At 37.2% G+C, this 13,988-nt stretch overlaps 1 protein-coding gene across 1 annotated transcript in view; it reads right to left on the bottom strand.

Annotated features, from left to right (window-relative positions):
* The window catches only part of SNX29 (sorting nexin 29), a 647,758-nt gene that overhangs the window by 596,474 nt on the left and 37,296 nt on the right, over positions 1-13,988 (bottom strand). Inside the window, exon 4 of the mRNA XM_036738094.1 lies at positions 11,414-11,538. Within this exon, the coding sequence (XP_036593989.1) occupies positions 11,414-11,538 (125 nt within the window). The remainder of the gene's footprint in view (positions 1-11,413; positions 11,539-13,988) is intronic.

Genomic DNA, 13,988 nt, shown 5'->3' with positions numbered 1-13,988 from the left:
GCATTAGTAAAAAGCCCACAAAATATGGTTCAATTTTTCCTTTAGCAACCTTATAAATGGCTCCCAATGTGCCTCATTTTAACAAAAAGTTGAAATCTTCCCCACCAACGACTCTTAAGAACTGGCCAAAATCACCTTGCTTGAGTTTCATTTCCCTTTATTGCCCCCAATTCACCATCTGCTAACAATGACAACAAGTCTAAAAGTAAATGGCCTACAGAATTCCTGGGTGAATTATCAAGCCCTAAACAATCTTATACCTGTGTTGGACCTGTATCTGCATTCATCTTTTACACATCTAAAGATTTTCTTTACAGCCCCAATAGCCATCCTTTCAAGATGATTCCCCAAGAATTTTTTTTTTTGTATTTTCAAAACAGAAATTTTAAAAGAGAACTGAAATTGCTAAGGGAACAGGGAACAAAAAAAAATAAAAAGAATCAGACTTCCTCTTTTGATCAAAAAAGATCAGTAGAATATTCTTCCAATGTAAGCACATTATCCAGAAACTAACATTTTTTCTTTTTTAAAAAAAATCATTTTTCCCCTGAAAAATAAACAATATTTTACCCAGGTTTTTTTTTTCCTGTCACTCCTTTGCTAATTAATCTGAATGTGTCAATGTTTATAAGCTATTCTTGTATTTGACAATCCCATCAAATAAAGCATGCTATATAAACCACATCTGACATCCTTTTAACATAAGACCTGAGGAACAGAGAAGAGTTAAACATACCAAAGAAGCTAAAACTGATACCAAAGTAAAGATACTCGGCAAATGTCAAATTTACAGTTTGTTGATCTAAAGTCTAAAAGTAAATGTAATAGTCTTCAATGTACAAAAATATTTATGTGTAGTGGCAAAGAAAAGGACACTAAGTGAATGCCTACCACTTGGGGAACGGCTGAACAAATTATGGTATATGAATGTAATGGAATATTATTGTACTGTAAGAAATGAAGAAAAATGGTTTCAGGAAAACTTGGGAGGACTAGGTGGGAGAGGGAAAAAAAATGCTTGGTAAGTGAAATTTTTTTTTATTTTTTAAAACAATGCAAATATAAACAATTTACAAAAGTTTACCCTCAAAAACATGTCTCCAACTGACCTATCTTTCTAGACTTAGTGCATATTAGTCTCCTTCAGGATCTCTACATTCCAATCAAACTGGCCTACTAGCTGTTCCCTGCAGTCAGCATTCTATCTCTGTGACTTTGCCCAGACTATCTCCTACGCCAGGAATGCATTGCTTCTTCACTTTGAGCTCTCAGAATTCTGGGTTTCCTTCAAAGCTCAACTCAGGAACTACTTCTTAGGAAGCCTTCCATGCTCTCTCCCTCCCCTCTCACCGCACAGGGTTATTAGTAATCTCTCCCTCCTTAAAGTATCTTGTATGCACTTATCTGTATAAATGTTATAACTTCTAGTATATAATCTAAGCCCCTGGAGAACAGACTGTTTTGTCTTATATTTGATAAAATACTGCTAACATATATTTAGACTATGGAGTTCTATATAGAATAAAAACTATGGAGACTTTAGAAAACAGTTTAAAAGTACTTTCATTTCCATTATCTTATCTAACCTTCACAAGAATATATTATCTCCATTTAACAAATGACAAAACTGGAGGCTCACAGGGGATCACTGATTTGCTCCAGAGCACACAGCTGAGAGGAAGAACCAGGACTAGAAGGCACGTCTCCTGACTCTAGTCCTGAGGTTTTCCATATCACCACACTGATTCTCAGCACAGAGCTAAGGAACATACTCTTCATATACTCATAGTTCTCAAACAACAGTCCACACTCTCCACAACTATTAAGCCACACTGCTTACAGTCTGGAATGCCTAGCTCTTTAAAAACCTACCTGAATGCCATTCTAAACTATGGTACTTGAAATAAAGTTCTGCACGGACAGAAATCATTTCTTTGATATGTTCTTAATGTTATTAATTACTATTGATTAATAATAGTAATTAATGTTAATATAACCTTTGAAAATGATGTCAATGTTTTGAATTGTAGCTAATAATGAATAACCATAAACAATAGGAAATTAAAGAATACTCCATTCCTGGGAGTTGCTAACATTATAATCCACTCTAGCATTGTTTTTATTTTCTCGAATCATCTCCTGTTCTCCCTCCAATAGAACTGAAAAGGCTTTGTTTTTCCAACCCAGTCTCTGCTCAGTACTCAGGCATCCAAGTCTAACTCACAGAAACATTCTGGATCTACCATGATGCAGTGGTCCTGGTACAAAGAAATATCTTGTGTAAAGGATCACTATGTTCCAACTTCTGCCCTCCTCATAATGGCTATGGAGTATCCTCTACTCATCTTCTATGTGCTCTTCCAATACTCAATCCTTCCTTTAATAATCAGTACAAGTTCAGGGCCTGCCCTACTTCAGCAACTGAACACACCTCCTAGTGAAAGAAACAGAAGGCATGCTTCATAGATGAGAATTGATCAGGGCAGACCCATTCATACTGTAAAACCATTGGGTCAACATGGCAGGTGGAATGAGGAAGGAACCCTCTGAAGCCCTCCCAAATTCCCCTGCAAACAACTAGAAAACTGCCTCAGAATTGATCTAAGATCAAGGAAGTAGCTTACCAGACAGGCAGGAAAGATCTGTCTCACTGAGGTGGGAGAGAAGCAAGATCCAAGACTAGCAGCAGCAGCGGCAGGCAGCATCACAGCAGGGGGCCTGCTACAAGGCTTCAAGCCTGGGGCACGCCACTATCAAGGCCCCGCCTTGCCTTAGGCAAACCTCAGCCCCATAGGCAAGTGAGCACTCTGTGTGGCATACCAAGGTCCCCACCCCAGCGACCCCACTCCCAGCACAAGCCACCAGCAAGGCCTTAACCCGATTACTGATCAGTAATGAAGCCCCAACCTGGGGCTGGCCAACAGCAAGACCCCAAACTTGGGGACTACTAGATGAGAGACTCTGTTTCCATAGCAACCCAGCAGCAGGGCCCCACCCCTGGAGCAGGCCAGAAGCTAACCCCCACATCCAGGGGAGGCCAACATGGAGGCCCCCCACCTGGTACAAGCCAGAAGGGAAGCCTACCCCCCCAGAGAAAGGAAACAGCTAAGGCTTAAGGCCCCATGAAAGCTAGCAATGAGCTCCAGAGGCCCAGCACAAAAAGCCTGGGGCAGTGTAGGCCCAGAACTCAACTCTTACATAAAAACACCAAGTCACAAAAAAAGCAGGAAAAAATGAGCAAAAACCAAAAAAAGTGCTTGACTACAGAAAGTTACTAAGGTGATAGGGAGGATCAAGTCATAAATATAGAAGAGGCCAATAGTGTCAAAATAGCTACATGTGAAGCCTCAAAGAAAAATACAATTTGGTCTCAGGCCCAAAAAGAATTCCTGGAAGAGCTTTAAAAGGATTTTTAAAAAGTAAATTAGAGAAATAAAAGAAAACTGGGAAGAGAAATGAGAATAATGCAAGAGGATAATGAAAAAGGAATCAATAGCATAGGAAAAGATAAACAAAAATTTATTGAGGAAAATAACTACCTAAAGAATAGAATTAACCAAATGGAAAATAAAGTAAAAAAGCTCATTGAAGAAAATCATTCCCTAAAAATTAGAATTGAATAAGTGGAAACTAATGACTCTATGAGACATCAAAATATAATAAAACAAAATCCAAAAAGGAAAAAAATAGAAAACGTGAAATTCCTCACTGGAAAAATAAGTGACCTAGAAAGTAGATCCAGGAGAGATAATACAAGAATTATTGGACTACCTGAAAGCCATAATGAAAAAAAAAAAAAAAAGGCCTGGACATCTTTCAAGAAGTCATCAAAAAGGGCAAAATAGAAATTGAAAGAATCCACCAATAACCTCCTAAAAGAGATCCCAAAATGAAAACTCCCAGGAACATTATAGCCAAATTCCAGAGCTCACAGATCAAGGAGAATGTATTGCAAGCAATCAAAAAGAAGTAATTAAAATACTATGTAGCTACAGTTAGGATTACACAGGATATGGCAGCTTTCACATTAAAGAACCAGAGGGCTTAGAATACAATATACTGGAAGACAAAGGAGTTAGGATTACAACTAAGAATCACCTACCCAGCAAAAAGGAGTTAAGATTACAACTAAGAATCACTTATCCAGGAAAACTGAATATAAACTTTCAGGGGAAAAAAACAGACAATAAACAAAATATAGCACTTTCAAGCATTTCTAATTAAAAGACCAGAGACTAATAAAAAATTTGACCTTCGAATACAAGACTCAAGGGAACAAGAAATAGAAAACAAGAAATTCAATAAAATTAAACTATCTATATTTCTACATGGCAAGATAATTTTTTTAACTTGTAGCAACTTTATTACTATAAGAGCAATTAGAAGGAGTATATGTAGACAAAACGTGGATATAAGGTGACTTTGATGGGATGATACCCCAAAAACACAAAATAAAGGGGTGAGAAAGAAAGCTGCACTGGAAGGATGTAGGGGACTGAATAGGGTAAATTATCCACCATAAAAGAAGCATGAAAGAACTAATATGATGGAGGAGGAAAATGGGGGTTGGGAGTGGCAGGGAAAGCTTAAACCGTACCCTCATCAAAACTGGCTCAAAGAGAGAATAAAATACACGCTCAGTTTGATATAGAAATCTATCTTACCCTATAAGAAAGTAAAAAGTCACAGGGATAACAGAAGGGGAATGGAGAACTAATACGGGGGGGGAGGGGGGGGGACGCGGGGGGGGGGGGCGGCAGGTATATTGGGGAAGGCAGTGATCAGAACTAAAACACGTGGGAGGAAGGAAATGATGGCAGGGTGAGAAAGAGAGGGGGATAAACAAGCAAAAAGTAGCATAAAGGGAAATAAGCTGTTAGATATCATAACTATGAATGTGAATGGGATGAACTCACCCATAAAACAGAAGCAGATAGCAGAACGGATTAAAAACTAGAATCCTGGGGCAGCTAGGTGGTGCAGTGAGTAGAGCATCAGCCCTGAAGTCAGGAGGACCCGAGTTCAAATCTGGGTTCAGACACTTGACACATGTACTAGCTGTGTGACCTTGGGCAAGTCACTTAACCCCAATTACCCTGCCTTCCCCCATGCAAAAAATAAATAAATAAATAAAAACTAGAATCCTACAATGTGTTGTTTACAAGAAACATATTATCTATTATGAAGCAAAGAAAGCAGGGGTAGCAATCATGATCTCAGACAAAACAAAAGCAAAAACAGATCTAATTAAAAGAGATAAAGAAGAAAACTATGTCTTACTGAAAGGTACCAGAGACAATGGAGTCGTATCAATACTAAACATATGTGTACCAAATGGTATAGCAACTAAATTTTTGAAGAAGTTGAATGACTTACAAGAGGAAATAGATAATAAAACTATACTGGGGGGGGGGGGGGGCGCTCAACTTTCCCCTCTCAGAACTAGATAAATCTAAGCAAAAAAATAAATAAATAAGAAAGAAGTTAAGGAGGTGAATAAAATTCTGGAAAAGTTAGATATGATAGATCTCTGGAGGAAACTGAAAAGGAAAAGAAAGCATAATACCTTTTTCTGATTAGTACATGGACCATCTAATAAGACATAAAAACCTCACAACCAAATGCAGAAAAGCAGAAATAGTAAATGCATCCTTTTCAGATCATAATGCATAAAATCATATTCAATAATAGACAATGGAAAGATAGATTAAAAATTAATTGGAAATTAAATAATCAAATCCTAAAAAATAAGTGGATCAAAGAACAAATCACAGAAACAATGAGACAACATACCGAAATTTATGGGATGGAGCCAAAGTGGTATTTAGGGGAAAATTTATGTCTCTAATTGCTTACATCAATAAAATAGAGAAAAAGCAGATCAATGAATTGGGCATGGAACTAAAAAGACTAGAAAAAGAACAAATTGAAAATCCCCAATCAAACACCAAATTGGAAACCCTGAAAATCAAAGAATAAATAAAATTGAAAGTAAAAAAATCATTAACTAATAAATAAAACTAGAAGTTGGTTTTGTGGGGAAAAAACAATAAAACAGATAAACCATTGGTTAATTTCATTTAAAAAAGAAAAGAAAAACAAATTACTAGTATCAAAAATGAAAGGGGTGAATTAAACACCAATGAAGAGGAAATTAAGGCAATTGTTAGGAGCTATTTTACCCAATTATATGCCAATAAATTTGACAATCTAAATGAAATAAATGAATATCTACAAAAATATAAATTACCCAGATAGAAATAAAATACTTAAATAACCCAATCTTAGAAAAAGAAACTGAGCATGCCAACAATGAACTCCCTAAGAAAAAATCGCCAGGGCCAGCTGGATTTACAAGTGAATTCTACCAAACATTTAAAGAACAATTAATTCCAATAGTATATAAACTATTTGGAAAAATAGGTTAAGAAAGAGTCCTACCAAATTCCTTTTATGACACAAATATGGTGCTAATATCCAAACCAGGAAGAGTCAAAGCAGAGAAAGAAAATGTAGACCAATTTCCCTAATGAATATTGATGCAAAAATTATAAATAAAATACTAGCAAAGAAATTACAGCAATATATCACAAGAACCATACACTATGACCAAATGGAATGCAGAGCTGGTTCAACATTAGGGAAACTATCAGCATAACTGACCACATCAATAAGAAAAACCAACAGAAATCATATGATTATCTCAATAGATGCAGAAAAAGCCTTTGACAAAATACAGCACCCATTCCTTTTAAAAACACTATTGGAGCTTACCTTAAAATGATAAGTACTATTTATCAACTGTAATGGGGATCAGGTAGGAGTCTTCCCAATACAATCAGGGGTGAAACAAGGATGCCCATTATCACTTCTATTACTTAATATTGTACTAGAAATATTAGCTATAGCAATAAGAGAAGAAAAAGAAATTAAAGGAATTAGAATAGGCAATGGAGAAACAAAACTATCACTCTTTGCAGATGATATGTTATACTTAGAAAATCCTAGAGAATCAACTAAAAAAACTACCTGAAATATTAACAACTTTAGCAAAATTGCAGGACACAGATAAACCCACATAAATCATCAGCATTTCTATATATTACCAATAAAGTTCAGCAGCAAGCAATAGAAAGGGAAATTCCATTTAAAATAACTAAGGGAAGGAGGAAAAGAATTTGGAACTCAAAACTTTAATTAAATAAGTGGAAAAAAAATTTTAAAACAGATGGGATCTTTATTAATGGAAAACTCCTAATTATTTTATCTCTTTGGTTGAATCAAAATCATCTGTGGCTATAGTTCCAAATACATGTGCCTTTAAAAACTACTTTTTCTTTAAGTATGTCACCTACTTTTTATTGATACCACCACTACTCCATAAGACTAAAAGGAAAAGAATATGAGTCATGAGATATAATCACTGAATTGTGGAGAAGTACCCTTATATTTCACCAGCAAATAAATAATTCTGAGAGTAATCAAATCATTCTTTGGTGAAGGCTCCACTCAACACAATAGTCCTCGATTTCTAGACACAGTTTGAATCCCAGTCAGGTTCCACATTACAACAGGGTGAACTTGTGCTGGTCCTTGAAGAATCTGATACAATTTACCTGCCCAATCTATTCCAGAAGGATCTGAGGGAGAGGTGATACATACCTCCTTGGTAAAAGCTATCTGTTTTTTCTGACTGTATAAAAAAAAAAAAAACCAACTTCAAAAGGTCTTCCTTTGATTGTTTCTGTGACAGTCCCTGATACTATCATTTAACACTAAGGTTTCAAAGGTTATTTCTAATCACGTTCCTCTCCCTACTTCAGGAGTACAAATTAGTGAGGTTTTACTAAATAAACAATAGAAAGGATCAGGTTTAATGCGCTGCTCAGATGAATACCACTTAGCGTACTCTGGAGGTTTAATTAATATTAATTAAAGACAAGAATTATAAAAGGCATGTTGGCAAACTATCAAAAATGTTTTCTCTTTTTTTCTAATTTGCTACAAAGCTACCAACACATGTTAATCAGAATAAAACAAAAATAATAGCTTTGATAATTAATTAATCTATTTTTAATTCATGCATACAATCCAGCTAGACTTTAGTAGGGAAATAGGAAAGATAAAGCAAGGGCCAGAGATAGTTTTCAGAATTGTACTCTCAGATAGAACTAGATAACTTTTCACAGCCTGGTACAAAAATAAATGGTTGCACATTAATAGTTGAAGAATATCCCAAGCTCAAGCCCTGCCCTACAGAAACCCCTTGCATTCATCTTTACTATACTAAAAACATTGTCTCAGAAATTCTGGTGCAAATGATTTCAAGATTGTTTCTTCTACTCTCAAGAATAAAGGGGGAAAGGAGCGAGGCGGGGAAGGAAGGTTGAGAAATTCTTGTACTCCCCCAAAACAATATAAACTTAAATTAGATGCTCCCTTATAATAAGAAATCCAGTTTGGGAAGTAGTCATTCTCTATTATAAAAAGGGTAGACGTCTAGGGATAGACAAGATGAGAGGAAAGAACATATATAAGATAAATCAATAAGAATTTAAGTATTTACTATGTGTTAAACACTGGGATACAGCGACAAAATTATTCTGTTATTGCAGTCCATCTGCCCACATTCAACCACAGCACTAGAAACAGACTTCATATTAGGCTGAAACAAGAGCATAACATGCCTAAGGGTCTCTTGTCAAAAGTAAGTCTTAAAACACTATTCCAATCCCCAAAATCAACCAGTACCCACACCACCATCACCACCGACCCACAACGGATGCAGCTGCTCATGGCCTCATGAAAATATCACAAAAATAGGGGGGGTAAAAACATCTATGTAATATGTTGTTGTTATCATTTGTCCTTCATTTTTGTAAAGGACCAGCAACATCAGACGGTGATGCCTTCCTTGACTTGCTTGTGAATTAGATTTAAGTGAGGCAGAGTTGCACAGTCATAAGCTTTACTCTCCCTTCCTGAATCATTTAAGTCCAGTGGCAGGACAAAAGTCAGGATGACTGGCCTGGCCCAGGATGCAGAGGATGATCTTGGTGTCTTGGATGTCTGACCAAGCTCTAAGCACTCCACAGCTCCTACTTCAGCCACCTTCATGGTCACTGCAACTAACTGTTCTCATACACCCTTCTACCAAGGAGAGTCTTCATATGATTTGGGTAGATGTCCCCCTAATTTACCAATAGGTTCGAGGCCTCTCAGGTTACCCTCAATCTGGTTTAGGCTACCTACCAAGACAGTTTTACAAGGGTGTGGCTGCTGTCCATGCTACAGCTTCTTGGAGCCACAGGTGAGAGTTGAGTGCCAGTTAGATGCCAAAAATGGATGAGCAGCCTTGAAAAGGGCTCAGTAAGCCCTTACAGCAGAGGTGCTAGTCCTCCCAGACATCACATATTCCCCACCTATACAATATATGCTACTACCTGAGGTAGTAGTTTCTTTTCCTAGGGAAAAAGGTAGCCTTGAGGCTCATACCTGAGAATGCTTCCTAATTAGAAGAGGCAAAGGAAAGGAAAAAATAAGAAAAAGGAAAGGAAAATGGAAAAAATAAGTGGAAATCTCTCTAAACTTTCAATTCAGTTCAAAGTAAAATTAAACATCTACACTATGGAAAGCACTACGCTGGACCTTAGAGAGCTACAAGAATAAAGAAGACACTGTCCCAATTCTCATGGAGATTTACGATCAAATGGAGGAAAATCACACTGGTACAAATAACAATAACAGAAAAATATAAGCACATAAAAGAAGCACAAAGTGCTATGCTAGGTACAAGGAAGAAAAAATAATTTCTAATTAAGATGAGAGAATCACAGAAAGCTTTACAGAGAAAGTAACAATTTGACTGTGTCTTGAAACGTAAACAGGATTTTAACATAACAAAAAAAGCCAGGAAAAATATTACGAGGATAGGAAGTAGCATGAGTTAAACCCAGGACATGTACAGGAAGTGACAAGTAGCCCACTTTGGCTATAGTATAAAGAAAGTGGTAAAGATGTACTATGACATAAACTTGCTAAGATGAGGTTTGGTACAAGTTTGTAAATGACCTTGAATATAGCTAAAGAGTTTGGATTTTATCAAATTCAACTCAACTCAACAAATATTGCTAAAATATTTACTGTGTGCAAGATGCTGGAGATAAAAAAGGCAAAAACAAATAGCTCCTGCCTTCAAGGAACTTACATTCTATTGATGTATTAGTGAGGCCCTGAAGAGTCACTGAAGTAAACACTTTGATTTCTAAAACTGAGAAACCATTGAAATGAATTAATCAACAAGCATGTATGAAGCCCCTACTATGTGCCAGGCTCTGTGGTATTTAGGCAATAGTGACTAACCTCAAGAAATCTGAATTCTGTCAAAATGAAAAGATAATCTGTACATTTGGTTGAAGAGCAGCTAAAGGTAAAAGAGAGAAAAATAAAACTACATTGAGAAGAGGCAGAATCTAAAAGAAGCAAAATGTGTAGTGGAAAGAACAAGACTTGGAAATCAGGAGTCCTGGGTTCTAATTTAAGTTCTGCCACTAACTGGCTTCATGACTTTGGGCTAAACATTTCCCTTTTCTGGACCTCAGCAACATGATCTTTAAACTGAAGGAGTTGGATTGCATAATCTCCCAGGCCCCTTCCAGCCCTGGTATATTCTATGATGCTAAATATTTATCACTTTTGGTATGCACTCTCAATAGAAATTGGGTACAATGAGTTCTCATTTCCCTGTGAAATGATGGCAATCATAAGACAGCACATTTTAATTAGCAGCAACACAGACATTACCATGATGCTTAGAAAGATTCTAAAATCTTGAACTACACTGGGAAGCACAGACACCGCCTGAAGTACAAACTACTTTTAAAGCATCACTGACTTCTTCCCTAGAACTGATGTAATTATAAATGACAGTTTCAAAGTAAATAACAGTCAAATTAAGTTACAGGAACTGAAGTATGGCACACATGGATGGCCTTCTTTAGCACCACAAACTTAAAATACATCACACAAAAACTACTGCAAACCAAGACCATAGTTTTTAAAGACACGACCATGAAATGTCATGGTCTTCATATGCACAATATTAAGCAAAGTATCAATTTCTTACCAACTGCCATGCCACATTTGGGAAATAAATATATTTTACACCAAAATATCCTGCCGTAGGATCCTGGATTGTGTTCAGAACCTAATGTGGCTTTGAGAATTCTGCATCAAGAATAAAGATGAATGAAAAACCCCATTCAACACTGAATTGTTTGCCGAATTAAAAAAAAAACAAAAACAAAAAACAGTCTTACAATTCAAGTTACCCCCCCCAACTTCCAAGTACCAAATGCCTAGACATAAAGGGGGGGCAAAATATCAAACCCCTGTTCAATAGTGAAGTCAGTACCTGTCTCTGTCTTGCTAGAGAATCCTGCTGCCTGTTTGATTGCTGCTGCTGTTAATGCTAATCCACGACTCCTCTTCAAGCCATGCTGTAACACAGATTCAAACTGGGCACACAGACAAGTCACTCTGCAACAGAATAAATGATTAATCAAACCATCGTGTGAAGAGTACAAGACACATCAGCAGCAAAATCCAGATGCAGTTGATTCAGACGCTGGGCAGGAAAGCATGCATCAAGGTAGACGTGGGCACCAGCATGCTAAAGGAAAACACTTAGTAATTTACTTCTGTGGGACACATATCAGAAACAACTCTGAATTATGTTAATTTTACTGAATGTGTGAGAGCATCACATAGTCTAGCCATATTCAATGCACTCATTAAAACACAGTAACAACAATTCATAAGACAAGGGAAATGAAATTTGTACAAGCAGCAAGAGAAGAAAAAGCCAATTTAGAAACAAATCGGTGTGTGTGGGAGTGTTAATCATATCCAATTCACAAGTCACAAATTCAGCTCTAATTCACCTCACACATTTGCAGTAACGAGATTATATTTTCATGGATTGAATTCACAATGTGCCAAGTTAGAGACTGCATGTAACTTCATGCCATGTCACATCTACTGACAAACAACAGAATTTCCAAATTCTTGTTTCTTGCTTTGTTAGGCACCTGATGTTTTGCCAGAGATTCAGTTTTATATGTCAATGACAGGGTTGCCTAATCTTAAAAAAAGGCAGAACAAGGGTACAATGTTACCCACAATAACAGTGAGGGATAATAGCGTGGCATAGTGGACAGGGCCCTGGGCTTGGAGTCTGGAAGACCTGAATTCAAATCCTGCCTCACAAAGTAGGCTGCCTTGGGCAAATCACTTAAATTTTCTGGGTCTCAGTTTCTTCATCTGTAAAATGAGAGAGTTGGACCATAATGCCTCCAAGCTCTCCTCTAGTTCTAAATTTGGGATCCTGTGAGCCTATTAGCAAAGTGAACTAGAACCCTAAATATTATGGTCACTGAGAAAAACACAAAAATCACACTTTTCCACAAACTCCTCCAATTCCTGTGGCTCATCAATCAAGGTCATCTATTTAGTAAGTCTGAAGAAGTCAAGACTTCCCTGCTTGTTGATTGGGTGACTGGGTCCACCACCAGGCACAACCCAACCTAATCACTTTCCTTTCCTATCCCACCCCTTCTAGTCACGGAAAATAAACCTACTTATCTCCTACGTTCAATTCAAGACCTACATTCCAAAGAGAACAGCATTTCATGTTCCCCTCTTATCAATTCAGATGGAGAAGAGATCAATCTAGCAATCTAGCACTGTGCCAGGAGTCAGGAAGACTAAGGATCAAATCAGCCCTCAATAACTTACTAAAGACTTAGCCTCAGTCTGCCTCAGTTATCTCAGGATAATAAAAGCATCTACCTCCCAAGCTTGTTACGAAGATAAAATGAAATGACAGGTGCTATTTGTAAAGTGCTATGCAAATGCTAGCTATTATTACAATAATTACTGTGTCCTGGAACCACCCATAATCCCAGAACTACCGCCTATCTAACTTCTCTTCTAAATGTCTCTGTATGTTACGTTCAGCTAGTCACATCTATATTCAGATAGCTGGAAACTATGCACTACGTGGCTACAGAGATGTCTACCAAAGTGCGTCCTGTGACTGCATCCAAGCTTCACGGAACAAATCCCCTTAATAAAAGGATTTGTTCTGTAAAACTTGGACTCAGTCAAAAGGACACACCCAAAGTCCTATAAGGCTACATGTGACCTCAAGGCCAAGTTCCCCACCCCTGAGACCATCTCATGCAAACATTTCTGTTTCCCTAAAATGAGCTCAAAAGTTTTTGACAATTTTAAGTAAGCTTACTGAAATGAAAATTTGCTGGGTCCTTATGCCAGGAAAACAGAAAAGGCACAGAGGAAAAAGCACTGATTCTGAAGTCCAAGGGACATGGTTTAATTCCTTCCCTGATGTTTACTACCTGTGTGACCTTGTACAAGTCACCTAACCTCCTTGTGCCTCTTGTTTCTTCATTTATAAAAGGAGGGGTTGCAGTACGTGGTCTCAGACGTCCCTTTCAACCCTAATTTATGACCTTTAATTCTGCAGCTATAACTGACAATCTGATGTCTTAAAATGCTCAGTGTGGCCACAAGCAAGCATTTTAGTTTTTTCCTCCTTTAAGAAGCAGAGGGGAAAATGATAAGAGGAGACAAGATTCTTATGACAAAGAAGACCTATCTTTTAGATTTTTAAAAAATTTAACAATTTATTGGGTATATATCACAGGTGCTTCAAGAGGAGTACACAAGTAAATAATTATAGTCCCTACCATCAAAGAATCCATACGCCAATGGGGGGATGAGAAAAATAACTATAAAACAAAGTAGGAAATAATAGAGAAGTACAAAGTGCTATGTGGGTTTGGAGACCTATCCAACTAAGTAAGGGGAAAAGGGAAGGCTTAGTGGAGAAAATGATGAAAGATATAAATGTGGACATGTAAAGGAGGGGCAGAAGGTTGGTGCAAGGGATGAGAGAGGTTTTCAGA

This window comes from Trichosurus vulpecula, chromosome 9, assembly GCF_011100635.1.
Source record: "Trichosurus vulpecula isolate mTriVul1 chromosome 9, mTriVul1.pri, whole genome shotgun sequence".
In the NCBI taxonomy this organism is placed as follows: Eukaryota; Metazoa; Chordata; class Mammalia; order Diprotodontia; family Phalangeridae; genus Trichosurus; species Trichosurus vulpecula.
The sequence above is the reverse complement of the archived record's forward strand: the minus strand, read 5'-3'. Positions and strand labels throughout refer to the sequence as shown.